Below are 14798 nucleotides of genomic sequence, written 5' to 3'. Positions count from 1 at the left end.
GGACTCAACATGGTCATTACAATTGTCACATTTCTTAAATGTCTGAAGATATCACAATGAGGTTTTGTCCCAATGATAGCATGCAAAGAGACATGTGTGTTGTATTTTTTATTCACCAATATACAGAAGTAATCCACAGCAGTGAGTGAGTTGGTTGAATAGGACACGTGAACAGCATTTAAGGAAAACCCAGAAGCCATGTAGCATCCAGTTAAAGTATCCACAGCAGTCATGGATTAAGAAGCAAAGTACAGTGCAAAGGTTATATAAACTCCAGATTTAGAGGATTATCACACAACAGGCAAGCAGTGGCATGTAAGTGAAAATTTGGAGTATGAGGGACCAGAAGAAAGGAAAGAGGTATGTGGAAGTACAAAATTCCCATACCTTGTCTGCGACAGCATCATTTAATTCTGATATACCTGAGTTTTCCATTCACTCAACCAAAGAGCAAGATCTTTCTGACTGCTCCAAACACACTTGGTGCTTTGACTGCTACATGCAAACTAAGTTCCTTTTATTCGGGCTGCTATCTGGGGATGAATCACCACGTAGCCAGCCTCTCCCTGTGCTGAATATTTTCTGGAGTGTGCAGTGGCTATTTCATCCGTTCATCTGTTGATCCCTGAGTGGTCATAACTGAAACACTTGTCACTGTACTACCTCCAGAAAGAATAAACCCGGTCTGAGCTACCTTTATGATGATTCTGGTCATAATGTCATGCCGTTTATAGCAGAAGGGGATATAGTGACCACCTCTCATATAACTCTAATAAGCAGTGTAACAACAATGGAAATTCCCAGATGGAATGATACGTAAAACGGCAGATACGTAAAAACCACCCCCCCCCCTCCCCCCTTACAGCTAACTAATTTGTGCCACATAGAAACGCTCAACAGAATGCAGTGTTTACACTAGATTTTGGAGCTCTTGCTGTCTCTCTAGCAAAAGTACACTCGCACCTGCAGCCACTGTGAAAGGATTTGGGTGTGTGTGTCTGACCGTATGTGATAGTTATGTCCTTTTGCTAGAGAAAGAGCAAGAGCTTGAAACCTAGAGTAAATAATATTCTTCTGAGTGCTTCTATGCACTATACATCCATCAGCTATAGGCGAGTGGTTGCCTTTCCTTTATTTTATGCTCCGATACACTAGCGTTTACTGTGAACCGTAGTAAGAACAACACACTGCTTTTGATGAACTTGGTGTCACAACAGTTTAAATTAGGTTCGTTTGAGCAGCCAGCCCACACGCATGTGCAGAGCTGAAGTTTTGTATGAGAAGCTTCATCTCCCCCTTCTCACTGTGAAGTGTGGCTGTTAGCCGTATAAGCAGCAGCTGCAAACTGCCAGATGCTTCCTGGGAAATTTTTGTGTCACGGCCAAGCTGCCAAATTTGCTCATGCACAAAGCAGTCAGAATTGTTGAACATTACTCTTGAAATGGACTGAACTAAGGCAACCAAAAGTCTTCGTACTATGGCAGAGGCAGGTAAATAACTGACGCTATGCGGTCTATGCAGTCATACTGCCCTACTCAAGCACCTGCAAACAGGAGTGCCCAATGGGCTCGTGCATGCGCAGGACATGTTCAATAGGGCCAACTGGCAGGTATCCTTTAGTACCTGCATCTGCCTGCACACAAGATGACGTGCTCGTAGATGTCTGTGCCCTGTGTGGCAGCATTGGAACAGCCTCCCTTGAATGCTGACATAGGCAGACAAATTGTGTAGTGTATGGTGTAAATAAGAGTGAGTAAGGTGCGAATGTCCTGTATGGTAACTATTCGAAGTGTTGCTGATGCTTTTAATTACTTCTTGTAAACCAAGAATGCCTGGATGACAGCAATTGAGCTTTCTTGGCACATTGATTCTCCATGTTTAGTCTTTTGGGTGTAACTTATTAACACTGCAGAATCTTAAATCTTCAATTGTTTCCTGTTCCTCTCTGCTAGCAAGGTAACTCTTTTGCAACCAACTTTCAAAGGAAGATGTTTGTATGTCCGAGAACTCCTTGTAAGTATACCATTACAAAAATTATTGGCATTCAGGTTCACCTGTTATGCCGACAACTGTTTTTCACACAAACCCAAATAGGTTTCAACATCTTTGTAGCATCCTCAGGGGGCAATTCTTAAATTTTCTACGCAGTTGGTTCCATAGTGGAATGGAGAGTAGTCTCCATGTGACCCGCCTTCACGTTTCACGATTTTGCTATTCTAGCTTCCTTTACAGCTCTCACGTCAAATGCATTTGGCTTTTATTAATCTTTTCCACAGAGACAGTTGATTCACTTGAAATGAAGTGTTTCATTCCACACTTTTGGCTAGTTTCAACTGTTCACTGAATTTGAAGTGCATGTTTTCATATTCAGGCACGTATGGTACTATGCCACAATAAAGAACCAGTTATAATATACTACAGATACTCCAAGAAAATTGGCTTCCCAAAAGCCACACTCAAAAGCTTTAGCAGAATTTTACACATCTGCCTTCCATGAAACACAATGTTTGTTTCAACACTCATCTCATACTCCTCTAGGCTTTATATTATTTCTTAATTTGTGTTGTTTACATCTTAAACTTACAGAACACCTTTCTTTAGTAAGTTGTAGCTGGCAGCACACAGTGTTTCATCACTGTAACTGCCTATTATACAGTTTCTTGGCTTCCCAAATAACCTTACTAATTTTTATATAGTTTGAGAAAGTCATGAAAAGCTCATTGTTCTTAGTTCTGGTGTACAGAAATACCTTTTTTATTTTTGCAACAAATTTGTATTCCTCCTTATTAGCTTTTTGCAGTGCTATTTGGATGTAAATTTGATTAGAAATGAAACTTCCTGGCAGATTAAAACTGTGTGCCCGACCGAGACTCGAACTCGGGACCTTTGCCTTTCGCGGGCAAGTGCTCTACCATCTGAGCTACCGAAGCACGACTCACGCCCGGTACTCACAGCTTTACTTCTGCCAGTATCTCGTCTCCTACCTTCCAAACTTTACAGAAGCTCTTCTGCGAACCTTGCAGAACTAGCACTCCTGAAAGAAAGGATATAGCGGAGACATGGCTTAGCCACAGCCTGGGGGATGTTTCCAGAATGAGATTTTCACTCTGCAGCGGAGTGTGTGCTGATATGAAGCTGCAGAGTGAAAATCTCATTCTGGAAACATCCCCCAGGCTGTGGCTAAGCCATGTCTCCGCTATATCCTTTCTTTCAGGAGTGCTAGTTCTGCAAGGTTCGCAGAAGAGCTTCTGTAAAGTTTGGAAGGTAGGAGACGAGATACTGGCAGAAGTAAAGCTGTGAGTACCGGGCGTGAGTCGTGCTTCGGTAGCTCAGATGGTAGAGCACTTGCCCGCGAAAGGCAAAGGTCCCGAGTTCGAGTCTCGGTCGGGCACACAGTTTTAATCTGCCAGGAAGTTTCATATCAGCGCACACTCCGCTGCAGAGTGAAAATCTCATTCTTGATTAGAAATGTCTACATAACAGTATTACAAACCACAAATTTAAAAAAAAAAATATTATGGTACTTTCGTGTTGTACAGTCTAGTTTTGAAATGAATTTTGTGCCAAGGACTAAAACACTTGCCTGAAGAAGAATAATTCCGTATGTCCCCTCCAAACAAAATGCGACAGTGCTGCACATAATCACATGATGCCCCACTACACAAAGTTCCAGACAGAAATGCAACAAAAGGAATATGAACAGAGCAAACACTTCCAATGTCATCATACCTGCGCATGTACAGTAACATCTATTTTCGAGCACTCTTTAGGAGCTGCTCAAACGAATCTATTTCTGACTGGTCACAGGAAAATACAGCGAATGAAGATGAATTATGTTACAGGTGAGAATGAGCAATTAATTTCTTAAATCACAGACCTTTTACTCTCATTTTAAACTAACACTTTGAAGACCAGCTACTTAGAAAAATTTCAGGCCCAGAAGACCAAACATTTATGTCATTATTTAAAATCTTACTGGCGCATTTGTGTTTGATATGTGAAAGCTTAGCTTTTCATGTAGCTATACTTTATGTATATTAATTTAAACCATGAGTTTTCCAACTTGTGTGTTCACACTGCTTAACAGTGATGTTGCTACTGCCCGACTATATCACATGTCCTATACTCAGAATATCTACAGTCATCGGCTGGTGAGACTACATGATGTGAGCTATGATTGGCTGACAAAAACACATTGCAATCTCCATTTCAATGCTTTGGAAACTAATGTTCTGTGTTTGGTGGAATTGGCATTTATACTTTTGTAATACGAAAATATGCTGTGTGCATGTTACTATGCATCAAAGATCTTTCCAAAACACTTATTTTTTTGCTGGGTTTCACTTCGTAAAGTGCCGGGAAGTTCTAGACCGGTGTATAAAATCTTTGCCATTCAAAGGATAGATAAGTTTTACAATTTCAAGGGAAAGTATAAGGTTATGTTACACAGAGAACATGTATCTTCATCAGGAAAAATGTGCATCTTCAGCCAGGAAAAGTGTGTTTTTAACTGACAAATCCAGGATTTATTTATTTATTTTGTGTGTGTGTGTGTGCGTGTGTGTGTGTGTGTGTGTGTGTGTGTGTGTGTGTGTGTGTGTGCTCGCGCGCCCTGGTGTAACACATCTGAAATCCAGTAATATTTGTCTGTAAACATGATTGCTGGTAGAGCTTCAAAATCAAATGATGTATAGTTTACCACTACGTTTCATGCACATGAACTCTGATAACATTTCTGTACACAACTTCAAAAACCAAATATCTAGTTCTAGGGATACTTTTCATTTGTGTCCAAGAAGTAGTTGTACACCGGAAATGAACAATGATCTGTAATTTTGTATCATTTACACTATATACACTTCGTTCTTAATTTTTATACTTCATGAACTAAGTAGATATTACAGCATATGAAATTGGTGAGGTCTGTGTGATTGTCCATGCAATAATTCTTCCTTTTGATCCCACCTTTGTACTGGCACTGACAGAATTACTACTATATTTTTACTTTGCTTCTATTTTTAATTTTTTTTATGTCAGGGTCTAACCATGGCACAGTATTTAGCTGTTTACTGTATTTTCTACATTTGTACCTAGCGTTTTGATGTGCTTCCTGTTTTGAGCAAACTACTGTTTTACGAAATGGCATACCTTTCCTTGCGTGGTCGTTCTCAATAATATTTGAGAAATGTCTTGGAGTAAATCATAGAACAATCTAGACATCAGAGTACCTTCCTCTGTTGCTTTTACTCTTTTCTATGACATACATTCCAACAAATTATTTTACGAGCACACAAGACGCTCCGCTGCTATTTGCATATTTCCATCTTTCCTTTGGTCTGTGGAAAAAGTTCTACTACCACTTCAGTCTTCTGCACTGATTTTGCAACCCAATAGTATGACAGTACAGCCAGCCGCTTCCATACTAGAGTTGCAATCTGGATCACACTGTGGTTTCTTGATTCTTTCACCAGTTTGTCTATCAGTTTTTTCATCTCAAACACTTCTACGGTATTACAATTCTCTCTGATCATAATACCTCACTGCACGGAAAGCATCACATAAGTTTCAGTTCATCTTGTGATTTTCACACGGTGCACCTGTTCCTATGAAGTTGTACTGTTGTCGCTATATAGTTATAAAGCCTGAGAAACATATACCAAATGTTAAATAGTTTCATGATTGTTGTCGCTATGCCACCTCTTTCTCCAAATTGTGGAACTCATTTCCAATGTTTTGGCTGTGGAATGCCATATGAACTTGCACAACTACGTTCCTTGTTGCAAATAACCTGTCTCCTTCGTTGCTGAAATTCTTAAAACTAGCAGAAACAATAGGCCCCAATGGGACAGCCTCTTTATGGACTTTAGGGAGGCCATATAATCTAGGTGGTACAGCACACTAAGAATTAAGACTCTTGATAGTCTCCTGTGACAAAGAACTTTTCTTCAGGAGGTTATTTGTCTTTCTCTCAACACTCTTAGTAGGATCAGCTTTGCCTTGACACCGGTAATCCTATGGAATACAACAACACGGAGATTCTGGCTTGCACGTCCAGCTATTGGGATAGTGTTATTAAGGAAGCTGTTGAAATCAGACTATCAAGCAACCTTACTAACAGAGATGGTGGATTTTGTTTAAATGCTGCTTGGAATCTGGCTCTGTCTCTCATAAAAAACAGAGGAACAGAATTAGTGCTACCTCACCTGCTGATTAATAGTAACCATCGATATTTCTGATGTTGGTTATCTTTGGTTGTGTTGACACTTGTTCTGTGTGTGTGGTGCCTTCCTTGTTTCTCCTCTGTGAACCGAGGTATTAAATTTGCTTGCACATTTTTTCTTCCTTGCATTTGTGCCTTGAGAACGGCAGGGGGTGCTCCTATCGAAATATCGGCGGTGTTCGACGATGTCACCCGGCAGCAAACCCGTAAGTTATTCGAACATTCGATTTACCGGGAAAAGTTAAGGTCTCACACGATTCACGTTGTTTGTGAAACATCACCAGAAATACTTACATGAATATTTCACTTGACAATGAGAATAAATTCTGAAATCACACCTTAGTAAGCATGAAAAAATATGTAACTGCTGCAATGTTCCTTTATTTGAACTAGAAACATTTGAGCAATGTGAAGAGAGGAAAAGTGATAACTGCCACTACAAGTGGCCAAACCGCAAAACGTGCATTCCGAGTAATGCAAAGGTGTCATGATGTTCACAAATCAGAGCATGCACAGTGGAGACAGTTTGAAAATCATTGTGACTGGTAATGATACCTTCATTTGAACAAACCTGGTTACTCTGATCAGACATCATGCCATGGAGCCTGGCAGCAGCAGGAGACAAAGCACAAATTGTTCTGACTTTTATAGATTCAGATATGTGGAGCAGAGAACCCTGGTGTCAAAAAACTAAACGACGTACCGTATTTACTCAAATCTAAGCCACACCTGAAAAATGAGACTCGAAATGAAGGGAAAAAAATTTTCCCGAATCTAAGCTGCACCTGAAATTTGAGACTCGAAATTCAAGGGGAGAGAAAAGTTTTAGGCCACATCACCAAATCAAAACAAAGTTGGTCCATTGTAATATGACACACAATTTAGGTCGAATGAATGACGATACAGCTACAGTAGATGGTTCGAGTCGTAAGCTTAGCAGTTAAGCTTTACCAGGTAGCCACTGCTATGTGTCAGGTGCTCCGTCCGTATTTATATGGGTACCCTTCCTTTTTCACGTGCTTCGTCTGGTTTGAATTGATTGCTTATTTTTCTTTGATCTGATAAGCGCCGTTTTCTTTGTCATAGGTGTTTACATCACTCTAAGCTGAAAATTCATTACTGTACTGTGTCATGCATTGTTTGTCGCATTCTGATAGTGCGTGTTCACGGCCTGTCGCCGCTCGCGGCTTGGCTTGCTATTGTGCGCGCTACAGCCGCTTACAATTTTAAAAAAAATAAATAAATAAATAAATATAAGAGGAATCGTCTCTTTAGCGAAACAATGGCAAGAGACTGCTATTTGTTGTTACTTACACTGCTGCTTTCTTTGATAATGATCAACAAGAACCAAATAATAGACTGCATATGATAGATGATGTTCTGAACGAGAGTTTAGCGAAAATTTTTCTCCATTTGAAAATCTTTGCAGGCGCCTCTTTAGTACATTACATTCTGCACAGAAATTAGAGTCATCTTAGATTTAAAAATCTAGTCAATTGCTGTGCTTCATTTCTGACTGTATCACTATTAGGCATAAGAATAATATGAATATAAACATGACATGATATGTATATTCTTCCGCGTTTGCTGTTGTCTCACTCTAGTTTCGTAGTTTATTAGGCAGACAGGATTTAAATGAGATAGCAGCAAACACGAAACAATACATGGCAAAATGTTTATATTCGTATTACTCTTATGGTGAAGAGAACACTACATGTGATTCACAATTCATAAAAGTTCCTATTAGCAATCATCTCTTCTCACGGGTAGGAAAAAATTCAGCGTAGAGTTGGCCATATTGACAAACATCCCAAACAGTCTTTCCAGTCGCCGTCGGATTTTCGTAGTACATTGAAATGCTGCAACATTCGAAGATGAACAATACGGAATTTGTATTTACTTCGTTGGATAATGTATGAAAATGCAGTGGTCGAAACTCGGGGCGGAGAAAAAAAGCTCGTCTTCCACCTTTTTCTTAATTTATTTACTGACGCAGAGGATTTGGTGCCAGTATTTATCTTTATGCCTACAAAGCATGCCTGTTTAGCGCTACATACATTCGACGGCAGAAGTTAGGTGTGGCGGCACCCACCAACACTTTTCAGAACTTCCGCTTGCTTTGCACTCGATTCTAAGCCGCAGGCGGTTTTTTGGATTACAAAAACTAGAAAAAAAGTGCGGCTTAGATTCGAGTAAATACGGTAACATTTGCTAACACTACTTGGAGGCCAACCCCATGACACATCTTATTATGTCAGTTTTTTCCCCTAAAGTGTAAATCATGGCAAAATTACAGATATGTTAACCAAAATTGGGAACAAATTAACATTTTGAACATAGGACATTTGATGAAAGCAATACAAGAAATGTTGTATATGTTGGCAAAACGTGACTTCCAGGAATGTAAAAGTGGGGTTACACTGTATACATGTAAATGTAGAAACTACACTGATTCTGGCATATATGCCTTGTGTGTAAATAACAGCTATTGTTATCTGTTACATTGCACATATTGGCAAAAATCAACTTTTCCTTGAGTCAAATGTATCTCTAAAATGTGTTTTTTCCCCACACACATCAATACTTCTTTCAGATACTGAAGAATTTTCATCACCTGTAAAACAGGCATCTGATGTACATGGCTCTTGACTGTTGCCTCAAGATTTTGTTGATGTGTCACCACCACAACTGAAGCATTCATTCTCACTGCCATGTCTAGTGAGAATTTCCAAACTCTATTCCTCAGTATAATTATTGTGGTATGCCATCTTTTGCAAAATTTTAATCAATAGCTCATAAGTAAAAGCTAAATTGGAAACAGCAGCACACGATCACAGAAGCAAACACTACATAGGAATTCCAACTGAAGCACACAGTCACCCTGAGCAGCAGCCAGTTTTCACATATCCAGAGCACACGCGAATCAGTAAGGTAACACATGTTAACACACGTAGAGCAGTAGGCAGTAGGAGCAACGGTGCATGGCAACACATATAGAGCAGTCTAATGATTAAAACAAAGTAAACTGAAAAAGAGACATAAAACTGGTACGTAACTTATACCTTGCCATGCTGAATATCCATATTTCATAAGCTTTAGGTGCATATTTCTACTATAGTGACCGTCACGAACATAAACACCTCGAAGTCATTTCACCATCCTACAACATTGCCAATCAGTCATAATTCAAGAGTTAGTTACATTTCCAAAAAATAATTATCAGACTTCTCCTTTTTAGTGTAGTACTTTCCAAAAGTAAAAAATTTTTGCCAGCTGCCACACGAAAATAAATAAATTAATTAAATAAAAATGAAAACTATCGTTACAAGAAATTTTGAAGAACAATATTTTTTGCTTTAACCTGCGGGAAAAACAGAATGACAGATGTACTTGGACGGAAAATAGTAAATGAACATTCTAAAAGTCCGTAGATGCACGATGTGAAAAAAAAAATATTCAGGGATAAAAAATATTAGGTTGATGCGTACGTTCATAGACTTTTTTGTTTTGCCTGTCAGTGTTCTGGTAGCTATGGGTTTACTTATCAGTTGCCAATTTATTCATTTATTTATTTATTTTTTGTACACTGTTGCTATTTGAGTTTACATATTTTCATTTGGAAACAGTGGGTGGAACTGTGGATGCTAGAGAGGAATCTGAACATTTTTGAAATATTATTCTGTTTTGAGTTCAATATAGGGGTGACAGCAGTAGAGGCAGCCAGAGACATTTGTGCTGTGTATGAGGATGCTGGACAGAGCACGGGAGTAAAATGGTTTCCTTGTTTTGAGGAGGATCATTTTGATATTAAATGACTTTAGTGATTCTCCATGTTCAGGAAGTTTGGGGTCTGATGAAAGCTGTTTAAACACATTAATTCACAATGATCCTCATTAGTATACTCAAGAATTGACAAAGGTGATGAACTGTGATCATACCACCATTGTGTGACAAATGCGTTCAGTGGAGAAAGTTCAAAAATCAAGTGTTGGGTACCTCTCACGCTCTAAGCCAAAGTACAAAAAGCAGCAGGTGGCCATATGTGCGTCTCTGCTTGCTCTTCGTCGATTGGCTTGTGAACAACACTGACCATTCCTCCTCTGTATCATTACAGTGGTGAGAAACGGCGTCTTTATATTAAGATATAGAAAAGAAGGAATGGATGAGCCCAAACAAAGCAGCAACTCCCCTTACAAAGACCTGCACACTTCCACTGAAGATAATGTTATGCACCTGGTGGAACAGTGACTATGTGGTGTACTATGAATTGCTTCCCCGTAGTGCAACTGTCACTGCTGACACTTATTGGCAACAATTGAAATGTCTTGCAGATGCAATCCAAGAACAATGACCAGGGAGACTGCCTGAAGTGATTCTACTCTACTGCTTGCCTGCATTCTCCCAGACTGTCAAAAAACATTATACAGGAGTTGGGTAACATCTGAGGCACTATTACTGTATTGTGTCACCTATGAACACATTTTATTTGTAAGAGTCTCCTTTCACAGCAGTGCGCAAATACTTTTACGGCATCGCCAGGATTTCAGTTCCGACAGCTCACCTTAATACGACCGAGATTCCCGACTGCTCAAAAAGTTTTTATTTGCAGCTCTTACGGACCCTTCATCACTGTACCCATCACCCAAATCTCTGATAAACACTATGCAAAAGTAACTGTAGGTACTTTCAGGCTAATATTTCCATTTAAGTAAAGCAAAATATATTTTTGTGTGTAGTTATGTGAAACCATAAATTTTATATAAGCAGCACAAGTGGGTGCATTTTACACAAAACTTCATTCTTGCTACTGCAATGTATCTGCAGTCCATTACAAATTTCTGAATCAAAATCCAAGTGAGCAGAGAAGACAACAAACTGCGATCTCTAAGCCATTATTTTTTTTACAGAGATCACATTGTATTTTTCTATCCATCAGATATTCTCCTCTGTCATAGTATTTACTGCACTGTTAATATGGAGTGAATTTGCGTGGAATTTACACCATTCCTGGCTGCTTCACTGTTCGATCAGTAAAAAATCTTCAGTACATTCAATATGACTATTTTAGATTGTTTTCTAATGCCTTCTCACCCTTACACACACTGACCGAAGTAATGCTATGCATAGGCCCTCGCTCCTGCATTTCAGTCGCTACCAAACACATATCAATGCACCGTGAAATCACACAATATCGCACAGAAACATACAACATTCAGCTGGTACTGGCCTACTGCGCTATTAACTGTACATGTTAAGTGTACACAACACAATAAAGCTATGAGGCGAGCAAACCAGAGCGCTTAGTGTCGTTGGACTGCAGGAACCAGAAGTGATCTTGAGGTGTCAATTTCATGATGGCCACTCTAAGTATTTTGTCTTATGATAGCACTAGTCTTATGTCGCAATGCATGTACGATTATGTACTTAATGATCTGCTGTCTTCAAATTTACTTCCGATGTGTAAGTCTTCTTTCAGAAAATTTGTCAAGTTATTCACATTCTTGCACACCAAATTATCTTAAAAATTGCACCCTTGCACTGCTGTAGTTTTTGCAATATCTCTTCTTCAGCTTTTTCGTAACAACTTTATCTCAAGAGTGGCATCTGTTTTTTTCCTCTTCAAACGACAAGAGACATTTACACAAACTCTAACTACAAAGGCTTTTTTAAAAAATGAGTTTTGCCGAAACTACATGTAAAAATTGATGTCATCCTTACCAGGAGTTGGGCGCTGGGCAGTTAATGCTGGAACAGTACCAAAAGATGTGACTGCACTATTATCTACAGTCGTCGTTATGCCAACTGTTGGTGAATTTCTGGCACCTGAACTTTCCGGAGAATCTCGTCCCTGTTCTCGTTCAACCTTCCGCCGCGATGATGCACCTGTATGGTAAATGTTTCAAGTATGCATTAATTATTATCCAAGGTACTAATTTTTCAAAGATCTACATCAATAAACTGGCAAATATATAAGTTCTGGGTGTATCTAGTTTTGTCCTGTGGCTAGCTCCCCTCTCCCATCTTTCTCCTCCTCAACCATCACCCTACTCCTTGATTTCACTTTTTACTTCTCATTTTTTTGATAAAATTTACCTTCTGTAAATGCAATAAAGAGGATCACCCATAATTCCATAAATCATCAAAAAAAAAAAACAAGATAATCACAGAAGGCAGATAACTTTACACTTCAGATAGTTGGCAGTTTCAAAATGAGGGCAATGAAGTTGGGGATGAAATTGGTGTTAACGGGATTCTAAAAACTAAGAGGTTACAAACAGAACAATCACAAATAAATCTTTAATATTCCACTAACTTGGGAGTTTGACCTGTCACAGCTATCCATAACAACTTAAAATGGCAGGTGACTGAAATAAGTCTCTCCTCAAATCATTAGGCCAATCCCAGAACCTCTCCCACACTCCTATCCTCTACATGCTTCTTAAAGTCAATAAACCTAACCAAACTGGACTCCCCATTGTGTCCAGTTACAGTGCCCGCACTGAGTGAATCTTTACTCTCTTAGGTTAACACCTTCAGCCTATTACCCACAACCCACCCTTCTACATAAAATATAACAATCATATCCTCCACAGCCTCTCCACGGTTCCTGTTCCTTTATCACATGGTGCCCTGCTCGTCACTATTGATGCCACCTCCCTTTACACTAACATCTCTAATGCACACATCCTTACTGTTATTTAACATTACCTTTCCCAACACCAACGGGTTCCAAACCAACAACCTCCTTCCCAGTCGCTGTGACCAACTACATACTCATCCACAATTACTTCTCCTTTGCAGGCATTACCTACAAACAAATCCAGAGTATGGCTATGGGCACCCGTACGGCACCACCCTATGTCAACCTATTCATAGGCCATCTAGTAGAATCCTTCCTAAACACCCAGAATCCCATATCCTTCACCTGGTTCAGATTCACTGATGACTCAGTACCACCAGGGACAAGAGCAACTGAATCAGTGTCTCCGCCAGGGTTTCAACTACCTCTCACCATGCCCTTAAATGAGGAATGTCCTACCCATATACCTTCCCACCTCCCACAGTGGTATTCCACCACCCACCAAACCCATTGTCCATACCTAGACAACCCCTGCTCCCAACACCTTGCCTCATGGCTCATATCCCTGCAATAGACATAGGTGCACGACCTGTCCCATACGTCCTCCCACCACCATCTACTCCTGTCCAGTCACAAGCATCATCTATCCCATCAAAAGGCAGGGTCATCTGTGAAATCGGTTGTGTGACCTACAAGCTAGGTTCCACCCATTGTACTACATTCTACATGGTCTTGACAACCAACAAGCTGTCTGCCCGCATGAATGGCCACAGACAAACTGTGGCCAAGAAACAGCTGGACCACCCAACACAATGTTCTTCACTTCAGTGACTGCTTCACAGCCTGCATCATCTAGATCCTCACCGCCAATGCCAGATTTTCTGAACTGCGCAGGCAGGAACGCTCCCTGCAATATATCCTCCACTCCCATAATGCTCCTGGCCTCACCCTTTGTTAGTTATTGTTCTTACCTATCTAGCTTGTTCCACCAACGCACCCTCAGTCTTTTTACTTCTCTCCTTTCCCGATAACCCCCCCCCCCCCCTCCTCCTCCTCCTGACTGCACCTAGATGCCGCGTACCCTCTCTTTTTCGCCTCGTCCCTGTACACTCCCAAAAGCAGCACTTTACCACCCCTCCCCCTTCCTCATCCCAGCCTCCTCCTTATTCCCAACACCTAGTTGTATCTGCCATCATGCACTGCTGCTTGCAGTCTGGCCTCAGCAGCCAGAGACTATGGTCGTGTGTGTGCAAGTTGCATTTGCAGGAGTCTGTGAGAGTGTATGCTGTCTATTTTTGACAAAGGCTTTGCTGGCCAAAAGCTCACTTTCTGACAGTCTTTTTGTTGTGCCTATCTCTGACTCAGCATCTCCGCTATATGGTGAGCAACAACTATCCTTTTCATAATATTGTGACTGAAAGAAAGAGTATTTCATACAAGTCATACACAAAACTAACAGGCAATTATCACACTTGGTGTTCGCAGACATCACAGGCTTATAACGTACACCTGAGGTACTGTAAAATGAAGCCTAATCTTTGTCAAAGAATAGAACTCAAGATCATGATGAAAACTTCTATGCCTCGCAGGAAAGTCTGTTTTTCTGAGAGGAAAATGCATTTTTTAAAACATGATCCTGTCTTTGAACAACGCATGTTGTCTGAAAGTTATTGAAGTGAGTAATTTCAATCTCCATAATGTGATTCTCAAGATCTGGGAGATGTACTCATCTGCTATTGCCACAACTTCCTTACTGGAATCTAAACAATTTCCAGCCACAAATTTCCTTAGATGTGGAAATACATTTACAGCAGTGGAAGGGAAATGTGGTACAGAACCAATAGTTTGTACTTAAAATTGTCGTTTTTCTTTTAAAAAGAAGAAATTTATCTAATTTTTCCTCCATCAAACTGTTTGTGGAATGTCACTGTTTCAGCCCTCTTCAGGGAGACTGTAACAAGAATGCCTTTTGGAGTCCCAAAAAGCACCGGTCCTAAC

At 40.1% G+C, this 14798-nt stretch overlaps 1 protein-coding gene across 1 annotated transcript in view; it reads right to left on the bottom strand.

The window, feature by feature from the left end:
* The window catches only part of LOC126412322 (pre-mRNA cleavage complex 2 protein Pcf11-like), a 136346-nt gene that overhangs the window by 16343 nt on the left and 105205 nt on the right, over positions 1-14798 (bottom strand). Inside the window, exon 15 of the mRNA XM_050081843.1 lies at positions 11939-12103. Within this exon, the coding sequence (XP_049937800.1) occupies positions 11939-12103 (165 nt within the window). The remainder of the gene's footprint in view (positions 1-11938; positions 12104-14798) is intronic.

This window comes from Schistocerca serialis, chromosome 7 (genome assembly GCF_023864345.2).
Source record: "Schistocerca serialis cubense isolate TAMUIC-IGC-003099 chromosome 7, iqSchSeri2.2, whole genome shotgun sequence".
Classification (NCBI taxonomy): domain Eukaryota; kingdom Metazoa; phylum Arthropoda; class Insecta; order Orthoptera; family Acrididae; genus Schistocerca; species Schistocerca serialis.
This window is presented reverse-complemented; position numbering and strand designations above follow the sequence as displayed.